The 16668-nt window shown below is 35.4% G+C and overlaps 1 protein-coding gene across 1 annotated transcript in view; it reads left to right on the plus strand.

The window, feature by feature from the left end:
- Nucleotides 1–15103, plus strand: part of TMPRSS11F (transmembrane serine protease 11F) — a 74850-nt gene extending 59747 nt beyond the window's left edge. Inside the window, exons 7-11 of the mRNA XM_037042021.1 lie at nucleotides 1191–1229; nucleotides 4679–4880; nucleotides 8323–8582; nucleotides 10108–10250; nucleotides 12000–15103. Of these exons, the coding sequence (XP_036897916.1) occupies nucleotides 1191–1229; nucleotides 4679–4880; nucleotides 8323–8582; nucleotides 10108–10250; nucleotides 12000–12158 (803 nt within the window). The 3' untranslated portion in view covers nucleotides 12159–15103. The remainder of the gene's footprint in view (nucleotides 1–1190; nucleotides 1230–4678; nucleotides 4881–8322; nucleotides 8583–10107; nucleotides 10251–11999) is intronic.
- Nucleotides 15104–16668: the final 1565 nt, after the last annotated feature.

The raw sequence follows: 16668 nt of genomic DNA on the forward strand, positions 1-16668 counted from the left end.
TATCTAACAAAATTGTTTTGAATGAGGTTGAAGACAACTAAGTGGTACTAGAGCCACCTTATGGAAAAAAATGGACAAACTTTTAGGCCAACCCAATCTCTTGTTAAGCAAAGAGAATTGGAATATCCAGAAAACCTCTAGAATGATTTGGGACTCACATCCTTCTTTTGGGAAAGTCAACATTCCTGAGCAACTTATCATATACTTCTCTATTTTTTCCTAGCAAATAACCAAAATAAAACAAACACCTAACCACCAAAAATTAAATGACACAGACCTTAAATGACACTAAGATACATTTGAAGGAAAAAACGTCACAGAGGGAGGCATCAAGTGGAGGAGAAATTGCAGTGGGGTAGCGTCCCTGGATTGGCTGTATATGAGAGAGCTTCCTGCCTCTAGTGCCTGTTGCCTGAGCTACAACCTTCCATNCTTCTCTATTTTTTCCTAGCAAATAACTAAAATAAAACAAATACCTAACCACCAAAAATTAAATGACACAGACCTTAAATGACACTAAGATACATTTGAAGGAAAAAACGTCACAGAGGGAGGCATCAAGTGGAGGAGAAATTGAAGTGGGGTAGCGTCCCTGGATTGGCTGTATATGAGAGAGCTTCCTGCCTCTAGTGCCTGTTGCCTGAGCTACAACCTTCCATTATATCATCTGAGAGAGAATCCTCAGTGACAGAAAGCCATCAGCCTGCATTAAATGCATTCCTACCCTTTGTAGACTGAAGCCTGAAAATCGGGCTGTGAGGGGTCTGCAATACCTTTAGCTCTCTGGAGCTGCCCTTCCAACACAACTAACTGTGCATAGGCTAGTGCAATTGATATAGTGAACACCAATTGTAATAGGAATCGGTGATTGCTTTCATGAGTTATATTGAAGCTCCCAAAGAAAGCAATCAGGGACATTTATCTTTACCATTTTTTTCTAATTTTAGTTTCTGATTTCTCAGCAAAAATTAAAACCAAAATGTTCCCTTTTTATTTTAAATTAAACTTATACATTTGAGATTAAATCAGAGTAGAGGGTTATTTAGAACTTGGCTATGAAAAATCTCATGCTCTTTTGAAATACACATGCTTTGGATAATAAGCATTTCCAAAAGAGGCCATTTGAGCAAAATTACATAAAAATAAGACCATATTCTTTTACCAACTAATTCACATTTTGTTTATTTCAGCTATTGACGGCAAAAAGATGAGGAATCTTCTAAACAGCCGTAAGTTCCAAAACCCACAATTAACTGTCTCTTTTATAGCAAAGATAATAAATAAAAGGCATAAAAAGTTACTAAAATGTAGCAAGGGTTTTTGTCATTGAAGTATAATTGATATAACATGATATTAATTTTAGCTGTACAATGTAATGACTTCATATTCACTTATACAATAACGTAAAATAATCACCACAAAAGAAACAAGAGTTTTTGTTCATTTTATATTTTTGTCAAACACTTAGTTTTATATTATTACTACTTTAAAGCTATTTAAATTTATAAATTTATACTAAACACAATTGAAAAATTTTTAGCTTATAGATTATGATAAAAAGTACATAGTATTTTCAATACAACATACATCCCTATATGGCTAACATTTCACTTAAATAATTGTATTTTAATATACTATCACAATTCAGAGAGTTTTTTAAATTTGTAACTAGTTAGACTTCTTCATGTTAAAATTTCAGGGTCTTTTTTTTTTGCATTTTTCTTAAAATATCTGTTATGGTCATTTTTTTGTATCACCACTCCCTACACTGGTATGTTTTTTTATGGACAAATATATGTCCATTAAAGTTTTATAAGAACGCTAAAAGAAATGAATGTTCACTATATGTGACTTGCAACACTTAGCATATTTTCAATGCTCATATATATGTTCTCATTCATGTTTCAGGCTTTTGGTAAAAGTTTTTTCTTTCATCAAGTTCTGTCTTTTTTATAACACATTTTTAATATACATATCTTCTTGCCTTTATGCTTGTTAAATCCATATATGAACCTTTATCTTTTTAGTTATCAAACTCAAGGATAAAGCAAGAACTATGCATAATGAAAAACATAGTCTAAATTCCTCTCCCCAACTTCAATTGACTTTCCAGTTTTATATAAATAACTTTATAATTTTATTTACCACTTAATCTTTACATAGTTGATTAATATTGTTTTTAAACATTATATTCCATTCTATCCCCATAGTTACAATTATTTATCTATCACAAAAATCTCCTGTTAAATTAATATTTACTCTTTTCCATTCTTGAGTCTTGATTTAGTGTTACCTTTTGGTCTGCTAAAGCATATCTTCAAGTCATTTAAGCAACAAAATTATACAAATAGTATATTGTATGAGTGCTTGCAGATGGTAGAATATCTTTCCATTTCTTTTATTTTAATGTCTTCTAGGATTATTGGGCCATAAACTTTTTGAGATAATTCTATATAGGATATTCTGTTTTATTCTAGTATTTTTGCTATAAAATAGAAATTTAAGGCTGGTGTGATTTTTATTATTATGTAGGGTATCTTTTTTTGTTTCTGATGAATATAGAAAATCTGTATAACTTGTTTGCCAAGAGATATAGAAGTGGTTGTATTTATACTGAATTTTGACTAGGACACTAAGACTGTTTTCAATGTGGACACTATATTTTTTCTTATTCTGGAAAAATGTTCTTCCATTATAAATTTGATGATTGATCCTATTTCATTTGTTCATTTCTTTCTTACTTTTATTTGAATGTCCATTTTCTGACCTTCATATCAATTATTTTTTTTATTTTTATTTATTTATGTATCTTTAGAGGGGAAGGAGAGAGGGAGAGAAACATCAATGTATGGTTGCCTTTTGTACATCCCCTGCTGGGAGTTGGCCTGCAGGGAACCAGCCTGCAACCCAGGCATGTGCCCTGACTGGGAATCGAACCGCAATCCTCTGGTTCGCAGGCCTGTGCTCAATCCACTGAGCTACACCAGCCAGGGCCATATCAATTATTATTTATAGTTCCAGCTCAAGTTACTTTCCACTGCATTCTGAAAGAATTTCTTTTTTTACCAATTCTAATACTTCTGAAAACAACTTATATCAATTGCCTGGTCTCATTTTTTTCTCATTACTTCATCCAGGTGGATTTTATATCTGCTATGACTTTTTTTAGTGATTTATTGAACTTTATTTCATTATATAAAGCAGTTTTGTTATATATGGTCTTATCACAGCATAGTTTCCCCTTAGAGTTGCCTGCTTTTGTTATATTAAGGTCATATTTTCTTGCATGTCTTTTCTGATACCAAGCAAATATGTTCTAAAAGTTTTGTAGAAAATAACTTTCACTAATATATTTGTATTCTGAGATTATATATTATCTGATGTAGGTGGCGCTAATCATGCTTTATCTTAGAGAAACAGACTACTGAAATGCAGTTACTAGAGAGAGTCAGGGTGGGAGGAGAATGGAGAGGATAAAGGGGGTCAAATATTTCGGCAACAGAAGGAGATTAGATTTGGGGTGGTGACCTCACAATGCAATATTCAGATGTATTATAGAATGTACCTTTGAAACTTACATAATGTTATTAACCAATGTCAATCCCAATAAACTTTAGAAAAACTATTCTTTTAAGAATATATATATATGTTTTAGTTTATTTTATTATTTTTCCACCAGCATACCCTCTTCTACCTCCACCTACCCTCTCCCCTCCACAATGACTACACTGTGGTTTGTGTCCATCAGTTCTTTTTCTTGTTTTTCTTTTTTCACTTGATCCCTCTATGCCCCCCCCCCCCACCCACCCAACCCTCCCAGGGCTGTCGGCCTGCTCTCTACCTACAAGTCTATCTCTATTTTGTTTGTTAGTTTAGTTGTTCATTAGACTCTACATATGAGTAAGATCATATGGTACTTTAAAAGGTCATTATTGTTTAAATTTAGGATTTTGCAAAGACAACATATAGATTTATGTTAAGGGAGAATCATGACCTACATTACCGAGCTCTCTCCTAGCAGTAAAATTACAATTTGATGTAGATCCTTTTAATTTTATATCCAATTGTCGCTTACCAGCTGGGTGACCTTCAGCAACTTATGTTCTCTTTCAAAGGCTGAATTTTTTTTTTCTGGAGAGTGTTTGGTTGTAAATGTATCTAAAACTCTTAACATTTTAAATCTTTTTATTGAATATATTGGGTGACATTGGTTAATAAATGTATAGGTGTACAATTCTATAATACATCATCTATATATTATATTGTGTGTTCACCACCCCAAGCCAAGTCTCCTTTCATCACCATTTAATTCCCCTTTACCCTCTTCTACCTCCCCCAATCCCCTTCCTATGGGTACTCATCCTACAGGTTCTATGCATTTTTGGTGATCAATAAATTATCTACCAATCTACTTATTCATCTATATATGCTTTATGTAGGGAGACAGAGGTTGATTTCTGGATTCGATGCCTTGAAATAATAGTAAATATTTTTTTTCTGAGCCTTGCTATGATCAGTAGGACCCCAACATATAATCTCAGAGACTGAGTGTTAGAAATGGATTAAAGAGTAGCAGGTGCAATGTATTATCTAGGCATTAGCACAAAATGCAAGTCAGTATACGCACTTTTCCCTCCTCCTTTTCATGAAAACAAGCTAAAATCTATTTCTGTGACAGGCTGTGGACTAAGGATGACATCTTCAAACTTGCCATTACCAGCATACACTTCTGCAGAAAGGATTGTCCAAGGAAAGGAAACAGCCATGGAAGGGGAGTGGCCATGGCAGGCCAGCCTCCAGCTCAAAGGGGCAGGCCATCAGTGCGGAGCCACCCTCATCAGTAACACATGGCTCCTCACAGCAGCTCACTGCTTCCGCAAGTAAGTTCACTGGGGCTGTCTTCTTTATTTAGTGACCAGTTGCCATCAGTTGATTCAATGCTTGAGAGGAGTCTGATGTCTCCAGCCTATCTTCTGCTCCGTTATGAATGGACCCTCCTTTGTCCCCCTAAAATGCACTTTGCTTGCTGTATGCCTTGACCATGTTCACATCTCCCTGCTCCAAATGACTGTGACTTGTGGTTTACATCATCCTCTGGGCTCTCACCCTATATTTTCCTGTATTATCAGGATGTTAGTGCTATCTTTCCCACTATATCATAAATTATTTTAAAGACTGGTTATTATCATGTAACAAGTTTAAACTTTTCTGTCTATGCAAGGAGAAAATTTAGCTACTTCTTTTTTTAAAATGAATCCCTCTATTTTCCCACAACCAACATCCACTATATCTTTACACATAAGATAAAATCTAAGATACCGCCCTTGAAGCTGTGCCTCCCAACTGCATCGCCCAACAACCCCTGTGGCTTGTGTGGACCAGAAAGGTGTGCGGATGATAGGAAAGACCTGCCGTCCTCTCACCACCCTCGCAGCATGGAAGGCTGGTCGTATGGGACCCAGCAGGAGCGCTCTGCTTGAGCTTTCATAGTCGAAGCTCTTAGCTCAGCTCTATCAGTGCATGTGTGCAGATATACAAAGCACCCTATCGATCACCCCAGGGGATCAGGGGACACACCTTTTTTCCTCCCAGAGGTTTCACCATTAGGGTACAGAAAGTTTTTCCTTTTAAACTCTCAAAAGGTAAAGGCTCTGAATGCAGCCCTGGCCAGTAGCACTGTTCACACCATTCTTTCAAGACAATTATCTTTGTCGAGTCTAAGAGGCTCTTGACAGTCCTTGTAAGGTACCTATACTTTTTTGTGTAGGGCAGACGAGTTAGGGGAATGACCTAATGAATTTAAGGTGATTGCCACTCTCAAGAGAAGAGAAAAGAGAGAGACCCCTTTATAAAGGAGTCTCTTCTTTCTCCTTCATAAAATAACTAGCATTGTGCCTTACATGAACTTGTTTTACTAATTGTTTAAGGCTTTCTGACTTTTTGTTCACATAATGCTCTGATTTTAATACTTGTTTGGGGGAGTATCATCCATTTTTATTTATAACCAATCTCTACTTATGTAAATTAAAAATAAATCTAGATGTCAATTTATTAAGGTTTAGTGAAGAATGTAAGCTATAGTAATTAAGATACCTGTTTCAGCAGGTCCGGTGTAGTCTTTGTGGGCTGAAAGACCCAAATTGGAATTGACCATCAAGTATGGTAAAATGGAAATAATTGGTACCATAATAAGAGAAATTGTGATAAGGTGGGATGGGAATGAATGGAATAGAGGATAGAATAAGGATTGGATGCAGTGAGTTTAGATGCCACTTTCAAGTAATTTTTAAATCAATGGGAACAGGGAAATTTGACAGGTGATGGTGGTTGCAGACTCATGGGAAAGATTTCTTAAACTATGAATGATGGCATTTTTTATGCTGATAATAATAACTTAAAAGTGTTGGGAAATAGAATGACCCTGGATAGGGTTCAATTGGGGGATGGTAACAATTTCAATGAACAATGACATCCAGTGTTGTGAAGGAAAAATAGTGTTTTTTGAACATACTATTACAATTATCCCAAGGACTTTAAAATTTTTATTCTATAAAAAAAGTATTTTTTAAAAATCATGTTTAAGACAAATGTTAGTATCTTTACAACCACTTAAAAAGATCCCTGTCTTTGTGAAATAGTGTGAGCAGGGAAAAAAGTTTTTGACAGGAAAGCACGAGGCCTGGGCCCTCTCTATCTGACACTAAGCAGCTGAATATGTTCCTCACTGGGCAAGCCTTCTAGCTTCTGAGTCTTGGTATCCTTAGCCACAAGCATGTTGAATGGGGCCTACTACATTGAGTGTCCTTTCTGGTTGACAATGAATAAAGAAATGGGGTACTTTCTTTTATCCACTCAATTAGCTCCTTGAGGACTGAAGTCCCATGTACCTTGTATCTCCCAGAATTCTACTTTTCTTTTTCTTTTTTTTTTTTAAAGATTTTATTTATTATTTTTATTTAGAGGGGAAGGGGAGAGGGAGAGAAACATCAATGTACGGTTGCCTTTTGTGCATCCCCTGCTGGTACTTAGCCTGCAAGGAACCAGCCTGCAACCCAGGCATGTGCCCTGACTGGGGTGCCCTGACTGGGAATCGAACCGCGATTGTCTGGTTCGCAGGCCCGCGCTCAATCCACTGAGCTACGCCAGCCAGGGCCTCTACTTTTCAAATGAGTTCTTCAGCCCTAAGATTTCAGCTTTAGATAAAAATGTCCTTTAAGTATAAAGAAGCAAAAGAACTGAGAGAGGAGCCCTCTGCATCTCTCAGTCCCCTCCCCACCCCCCCACACCCTGTTCTGCCGGTTCACCCCTGGGGCATTGCCTAGTACTCTGAAAACCACCCATCTTCCAGCTCTTCAGTACACTGACACTTTTGTGATTCATCAACACAGTAACCCTGAATAAACAAGGAAATCCCCTTTATGAACTCTCCTCTGTGTGATTTCCTTGTACATAATTTTCTTCTACACAGAGAATTTCAAGTTTCTATATATTTCTAATCGTGGATAGAGATAAGAAGAAAAAGAAGGCCTGAACTTTGGGGAAAAATATAAAGATGAAGAGATGGTAGTATGACAGAGCAATTGCTCATGCTGTAATTTTGTGGGAGACAAAAGCATGTGTGAAGGGAGAGCCTCAAAAATAGTAGAAAGGACTGACCAGGCCAGATCAAAGGGCGGTGAGAACTCTCACAGCGTGATGTTGAGTCAGGGCTGCTTAGTCCTTAATATCCAGACAGGGTCTGGGTGTAGGCGAGGAAGCAATCCTGTATACACACAAGAGGTTGTATACACAAGAGACAAATTAGGTACACTTTATCTCAAGCATAACAGTAAGACCCAGTAAACAACAGTCAACACGTGAGTCATCAAATAAGACTGGGTACAGTGTCTGATACAGAGGGAAATGCCTCTTAGCATGCGTAATAGCCAAAACAAATCAATATTACTATCACTACATTTCATTTAAATTATACAAGACAGAATCTAATGAGTTTCTAACAAACAAGAAATTCAAAGATTGGAAATTAATTGTATAATACCCATTACTATTATTAACCCAAATGAAGCACTGAAATTTTATTTAGTTTGCTGTGCTCTTTTTAGAGCATAACATTTTAGAGGACGAAAATATTTAAAAGGCTTTCACATGCTTACATTATCAGTTTGTTTAACCTCTTTTTTCAATAAGGTCATCAATTTCAAATTCTTTCACTATAGGGATTTTTCTGGCACATAATGCCAATAGCTGGGAAGAAATATACTCTCAATCTCTTTTAAAATATAAAGTTAAGCATCATAAATTTTTCCCTTTAATGTGTTACAGAAATAAAGACCCAAATCAATGGATTGCCACTTTTGGTATCACTATAAAACCACCAAAACTACAACGAGCTGTGAGAAAAATTATTATTCATGAAAATTACCGGAGAGAAACAAATGAAAACGACATTGCTTTGGCTCAGCTCAGTACCCGAGTTGACTATTCAAACGTAGTCCAGAGAGTTTGCCTCCCAGATGCAGCTATAAAGCTGCCGCCTAAAGCAAGTGTATTTGTCACAGGGTTTGGATCCACTGTAGATGATGGTGAGTAGCTCAACATAATTTACCAATATGAACATCTCTTAGGCTCTGACAAGCTGGCTTAGGAAATCCCTCTGTAGATTTTTTGTAAAAATAGTGTTGATGCTTCCAATGTGTATGGCCCCAAGAAGATCAAGGCCGGGGGTTAGCTGTGGGTTAAAAAGTAGAAGAAATCAGGTCCCTGTCCTCGAGGAAAGGACCAATGGTGAGAAAGGGGAGAGGCTAATATGGAAGAAGTGAACAGACCACTTTATATGCTGTAAGAAGGGACAAAATGCCCCGGGGGTACAAGGGAGCAGTGATTCCGAATTGTGTATTTCCCATATGCAAACTACCCTGGTTAGTTTATCCTTCAAACCACAATCTTATGATCCATTTTTCTTCTTTTTTAAAAAATTCCTCCTCATGTTAGTGAGGATTTATGTTGGTTATAAATACAACAGTGCTTTGTGAATTTTTATTTTGATTAATTAATAGAATCTTTATTTCTTTTCCTCTGTCCCACTTCCTAAGAGATTTAAGAGACATCAGTTCTGAAATTTTATAAACTGAAGACCGGAACTTAAATTTCTAGGTACCAGTTCATTCTGTTTTAAAGAGAGAGAATAATTAAATATTTTAAAAGTGGAAATGAGAAACATTTAAGGTTTTATCAGGGATATCCTAAAGAAACTAGGAGACAAATGATACTATATCTTAATCTCATTTTTCATATTTTTGACAGAATTTGATTATATGTAAAATTTCCCAAATGCCCCATGCACCTCCAACTTGACTTTGTGAGTTGTCATTATAAGTCTCCTTCAGTCTTCCCTTCCCTTCCCACTAACTTGGGGATACTAACCTACAGTTTCAATAATTCAATCAGGAGCTCTGAACTACTTCCTTCTCTTCTCATACTCAATTGTGCAGTATTCTTTCCTTACTACTCCTGGCTCTGCTGGTGTCCAATTGCTAGCTTGTCCTGGACATCTGTTCAGTTCCCCATGCTTCAGGGTGTCCCCAAATGACACACTACAGCCTAGAGTAGGGGAAACAGCTCTGTGCATCACACAGCCTGATCTCTGCTTGAATAGCTTTTGGAAAATCAAATTCCCTGAGCCTTAATTTCTTTATATGGAAAAATCTGCCAATTAGATAAGATCAGTGTGATGGACCTTCTCCTCATGGGAAAAATGCTATATATATATATATATATATATATATATATATATATACATACACACACATACATATATTGTATACATACACACACACACACACATATATATATATGTAATATTGCATTTAGTTGTAAGGGTTCCAATAGCTTTTGAAGAACCACTGATATAATTCTGGGTTGTGTATGTTTATGGTTCCTCGGGTGTAGACATTTATGAAACAGAAATAAAATTAGGCAACAATTGATGTTAATAGAATATTATTGTGCATTTGCTCCTAGGTATATACACTTTATGTGTCTTCCATGTCTTAGATACAATTGTATTTGAAGAACGTGTTTTTGTTCATTTGTTTGTCTGTGTAACAGGACCTACACAAAACAAACTTCGGCAAGCCAGGGTGGAAACCATAAGCAGTGATGTGTGTAACAGAAAGGATGTGTATGATGGTCTGATAACTTCGGGAATGTTATGTGCTGGATTCATGGAAGGGAAAGTAGATGCATGTAAGGTAAGTCCAAAGTCAAGGTCAAAACATGAAAAGGAAAGTTTCCATTAGGCATTTCTAAGTTTGGCTTATATTTTACTTGAGAGGAAAAAAATGACATTTATTTCACCAAGGACTCAGTTTACTTAATAATCACAATAACAGAAATTATAATGTTGAATGTTTACTGTGTGCTAAGCAAAGTACTGAGCACTTTTTATATGTTAATTTATTTAGTATGAGATCAAACAAGTACTTTAATTATATTACAAGTTAGAAAATTGAAGCCTGTTGCTTCTATTTCTGGTTCACACAATTACTCTTATGGTCTATTGTTATTTTCTTAAAATTGAAAACAAAAAAACACAGAAACCTCTCCCCTGATGACAGCTTTATTCAGGTCTGTCATCATCTGTCATGTGTCTTGTTTTACCTCCACCTCTGAGTCTCTGTACTTTGCCTCATTTTCTAATGGCTTTGAAACCTGAAACAGGTCTCTTCCTCATCCCAAACCCTGTAATATTAACACTGATACCTTTAAATACTGGATTCTTAGTTTCTAGATCTGATTTCCAGTGATCTTCACCACTTTGCAGCCACCTATTCTTAGGGCCACATCTTGAACTTTGTCACCAAAAACTGTTCCTACTATATAGACACTAATTACCCAAATCTTCCTATTTAACACCTCTCCCCAATCCTTCCTGCCTGCTTTTCACCTACTCCTGTCCTCTTGGCCACACTCTGTGTTACACTGCAACCTACCAACTGTTACCTAGACCCCCCACACACCTTACACATATATTCTCTGTGTCCCTTCTTGGTTTTATTTTTATCTTTAGCTCTTATCATCATCCAATACACAATATATTATACCTATCTAGTTTAGTGTCATAAATTCCATGAAGGTACATCACTGGGGGGCTTATTTTGCTTACTGTTGTATCACCAACACGCAAAACAGTGCCAGGCACAAATATTTGTTAGCTGAACAAAATGTTGTCTTTCTTCAACTTTGTAGAGACCTATAAACCATTGCTTCTCTGCCTTCTCACATTCCATTAACCCCAGACATTAAATTTCGGTCTAACCTATGCTTGTTCCTCTTAATACTTTCTCCCTAGAGGATCTCTCTCTCTTCCATAGCTTCAATTATTACCTTTTTGCAGATGATCCATAAATTTATACTTTTAGGCCCCCAACCTTCTCTTTGATCTCCAGATTTATATATTCCCTCAACCTCTTCTTTTACCTCCAGACTTATATGTATATTCTACTTGGATATTTCAAAGACATCTCACTCAAAATGTTGCATCTGATTCTCTTCTTATTCCCCTTGTCACCTGACCTTGGCCCTGTGTTTTGTATCTCTGTGGATGATATTTCCTTTCATTTTGTTAAACAAGTCAGAAGACTGGAAGCCATTCTAACTTTCCTTATCCCTTATCTATGCATTAACCTTATATTGACTATTTTATGTAAATGCTTACTAAATCATGCATAAATCTAAGGATGCTGAACCAGAAATAATGTAACCATTCCATATGAATATTAATCTTTCAAGAAAAAAATGCACTTTAAAGTTTAGCACACGATTTTAACTCAATTGAGAGAAACATTATATAATCATATAATCTATTTCTAGTATGGCTGCATGTTCTTTGCATCAATTTCCCTTTTTTTCTTCTGTGGAAGAGAGAGGATTGCAATGACCTTCCTCCTGAATTAAATCAGAGTTAACAATTTGAAATATGTTTGTGTTTTTTTCTCCAGGGTGATTCTGGTGGACCTCTGGTTTATGATAACCATGATATCTGGTACATTGTTGGTATAGTAAGTTGGGGACAATCGTGTGCTCTTCCCAAAAAACCTGGTGTCTACACAAGAGTGACTCAGTATCGAAACTGGATTGCCTCAAAGACTGGTATCTAGTGTGAACTGTCCATGAATTATATCCATGGTACAAGACTTAAAACTCCTGCATGTTGTATATTGTTCATCATTACATGGTTTGGATCAGTGTTTTTGCTGGAGGTCAAGAAGTCCTTCAGACTCAGACCAATCCAATATTATGAGGTGGACTTTGTGACCAACTCTCTTTCTACCCTGAGGGAAGAAGACACAGGAAATGACAGGTAGCACTGACTCCTCCCTCAGAAGGGAAACTGTGTTACTTATTAATATGCTGAATATTTATAAGTTGTTTTCCTCAATGGAAGATGAGAACCATCATTTTCCACAGAACATGAAGAGCTTCTGAGGCTGCCAAATTCTTACTTCCTATTTTACCTGGAGCACTTGGGATTCTTCTAGCAAAAAAAAAAAAAAAAATCAACAGCCTTCCCTAAGGATTCACAGCTCCACTATACCAGCACTGATGATTGGACACTCAATGGCTAGAATGGAGAAGCATAGGATTTGCAATATAACTTGAACTCTAACCTGAGTTTTTAAATAATAATATAGCATTATCATTAACCACAAGAGTTGCCATTGAAAAAAGCTTTAAGTGTATCTGAACTTGCATTGTTCTATACACAAAAGCACTAACTGCAGGATGTATGTTGTATTGTTAGTAAGCATTTCTGATGTATTTTTTAACAGCATCATCAGTTAGTGTCAAGCCAGAATGGAGAATGGAAAAGACTCTTGGGAACATTTTTTCATGGGTACAAGGAGGATGAAAAGAACTGATGAGACTTAGGCTAGCGGAGTTGGTTTCAAATTATTAGTAACAGGACAAACACTCTAGATTTTTGAGGGAATGATCTATCCAGTTATTTATTTAGAAACATCTACATAAATGTATGGCAACTGGTGCTCTTGTAAGTCTTCAGCTATCTGATAGGTCACACGTCAATCGGAATGTCAGGTTGGGAGAGCTGATTTGTGTAAAGCACTTAGGACAGTATCTGGTATATGTTGTGTACTACAAAATGTTTCCTATAATGGAAAGAAATGCTTCTGTGAGTTTTAAGATACATTAATGTAATTTGTCAGATGAATGAATGACTTTGGGGCTTAACGCAGCCCCAAATCCAGCGGTGGAAAGCGTAGGCTTTGCAATCAGGCTGCCTGAGCTTGGAGACTGGCTGTGCCTCATCTGAGCTGTTTATACTTGTACAGGTTTCTTAGTCACTGTGCATTAACTTTCATCTTTATGGAGCCAGTAAAAATGGTGCCCACTTATGACTGTTGTTAGGATTAAATGCACTAATATGAGTAAATAAAGCACTTGGAACAGTGTCTGCACACAGTAGGCCAATAATATGAACTACTATTAATCATTATTTGTGTCCTTTGGACTCAATAAAAAATACATTTTTCAAAGACTGCTTCTTGCTTTTTAAAAATCATGTAATCATTTTTAAAATACTTTAAATCACATTGTAAAAAATTAGGCACCACTAGATCTTCAAAATCACATCTTATGTCTCATTAATATATTTTGAACTATGTCTGCCTATAAACATGATTCAAAATATATACTGCATGGCCATCTGGCCTCAGGGTTGTAATTACAGAGTAGCTGGATTCATTTCCAGGCCTCCAGTGCAAGATCTCAAGTGCTGGATTTGTTGCTCTGATTTATCAGGGAAAAATGTAGCCTGTCTATTTCTTCAATGGCTGAAAGTTTTGTTAATTTATGTGTATGTGTTTATATGTAACATATGTAAACAAGATGAATATAACTAAAAAAATACCTCCTAGTTAATTACATCTCAATATTAAGATACCATAAACAGAAAAAGATCATCTGTCTATATTTGCCTTTTAAAAGGAAAATGACACCAAATTTTGGAGTTAATAAAGACTAATAACTAAATATCAACAGAAAAAACAAAGTGAAAACTTAAATCTTTACACTGTTCTGTATTCAGAGCTTCCTGGAGAATATTTAGCATATCTAAAGTTTCCTGGAAAATATTTAGCATATTCAAGATGTGCTTGACTGAGGATAGACCTTTTTTATATTAAAGCTAAACACAGTATCTGGCAGAAAAAAATCTGTCTACAAAAAATTTATTTTCTACTCTATAAGTTCTATTACAGTGGATATGTGCTTTTGTGTAAATATGTTTATATTTCAGAAGACTGTGATAATTTTTTGCATATGGGTCTGTGAAACTTTATACATTGATTTAAATAATTCTATAGCTAATTCAATTCAATTACATTTTAATTTAAAAATGAGAGGAATAAGCCTAAAAGGCCATTAAATAAATTTAAGATATGGAAAAGTGGATTTTTAAAACAGAATTTATATGTACTATTTCTAGTTCAGTTATGTCTGACCTATTGAATGGTGTGATAGGAATCATGCAATAATAGCTTCTTCTCAAGTTTTCCATCTACCAAATGGAACATTAAGCTATCTACCTCATGGTATTCTTGTGAGGATTTCCTGTTGAATAATAAAGTTGAAAAGTCAAAGGATGTTTAGAACTTGCTAAAAAAAGGTAGAAAGTATACTATTGTAAACATATCAATACAGATGATGCTCCAAATGCACTAATATTATAAAGAAGTTTTTTTACAGTGTTAGCACTTTATTTACCAGTACTCTTGCTTTGTGAATTTTGCAAATACATTGTGGTTAAAAACAAAATATACAGGCCTTTGCCTCTTATGCTGTGAGTGCTCAAATAAGATTGACATCTTTTTATAGAAAAAAACATTTAATTTGTCTGACTCATTGTTTTAAAAGAGGTCAAATCCATTAAGTTGATGGTAAATACTATAGCACATATTCCCGGTGAGATCTTGGAATTAGAGGTGCCATGAGAAAGAACGAAATTGTTAGTTTTTGATGCTAGAACAAGATTGAACCCCAATTTTTGCAAGTGCTTAATCATATTCTCTTGGTGAAATCTTCATGATTCAACAACAATAGGAACAAAAATATATCAACAGGAATCCACACCTTTCAACTGAGTAAAGTTGTTGCTTTGTTAGTTTATTTGACAGAGAGGGAATCTGCGGGAGGCATTCCTTCATGCAATGGTGGAAATGGAAAGTAAACTTGTTATAGATTATTGAAACTAATGCTAGAATCATAGCTGCCAGAACCTGAAAGAACCTAGGAGATCATCTACAACACTCTCCCCTTTTCAATTGATGCAAAAGCAAAGCGAAGAGAATTTTTCCAAGTTACATCATAAGCCATAGCCAGTGTAGAAATAAAACCCAGGAGACCCTTGCATCCAGTCCAGCTATTTCTCCATCACTTTAATTCGAGTTATTTGGATTCACCAGCCAGGAGCACTGCAGTCCTAAAAGTCATTGTGATTAAATGATTGTTTCTAAATCATGTTTTTTTCCTTGCAAAAACATGAGGTAAATTAAATTTACAGTGTTCAGCAAAGCATGTCAATAGATGAAACAGTTTTACAATTAAGTCAAACACCACCACAACACTGTATACAACTATCTCTAAGGAAATGAAGTATGATTTTACTGTAGGCAAAGCTATAGAGCCACTCAAATGCACAGGTCAAAATGCTCCATGGAAAGTTAACCCCCCAAATCCATATCTTACTCATTCCTTTTCTCACCCTCCACAATAAGCTTTATAATTAAGTAATTTAAAGCCTTGATATGGTATAAATTAAAAGTCTGTAACATATTTCAAAGTGGGAAGCAGCAAAAGATTTTGAAACCTACTAAAATAACAACAGTTTGATTTTTCTTTGCTGTTATAATGCCTCATTAGATCATCTGTTTTATAAAGAAATACAACTACAGGAAGCCCACATAAATGCATCAATCTGTAATTTTTTATTAAGTTGCTTTCATAAATGTTTACAACGAAACTTCCTTTATTGGTTTCAATATTTTTCTTGCCCGACAATTTTAACTATGCCTAATAAGAAATAAGAGAAATGTATGTAATCATGTCACAAAATTTAAAAGAGAAATATTCCTTTGCCCTAAACTGCTCTCCACGTGTCAAGTGGAAAATTAATCTACTTCATGATGTTGTGAGGCTCTCCTGTTGAATAATAAAGTCGAAATGTCATAAAATGTTTCAAATCTGTTTAGAAAGTGCAAAGTATGTTATTGTAAACCAATTTCAGCTCAGCTGATGCTGCTCAGGTGCTAAGTTTCCTAGTGTTTGCATTTTCACTTATCAATAGTGTTGCTCTGCACACTTTGCAAATACTACTGTTTTGCTGAAATTATATGCAGCATTTCTTGAAAAAATAATATTTAATATAGGGTAAATATTAATTTATTCCAAAAAAGAAATATACCAGGCAAATCAAATTAATTGTTGTTCATTTGATAGCTTTAAGAATGAATATAATTCAAATTCATTTTATTTAAACTACATTTTACTATAGCATTTGGGAGAACTCTGTAATCAACCTACTAGAAACATTTTTAGAGCTATTCTGTAGCTGACAGTGGAAAATATCAAAATCAGTATTTCAAGTATATT

Source organism: Sturnira hondurensis, unplaced genomic scaffold, assembly GCF_014824575.4.
Source record: "Sturnira hondurensis isolate 20B ecotype Veracruz unplaced genomic scaffold, ASM1482457v3 Scaffold0000566, whole genome shotgun sequence".
NCBI lineage: Eukaryota > Metazoa > Chordata > Mammalia > Chiroptera > Phyllostomidae > Sturnira > Sturnira hondurensis.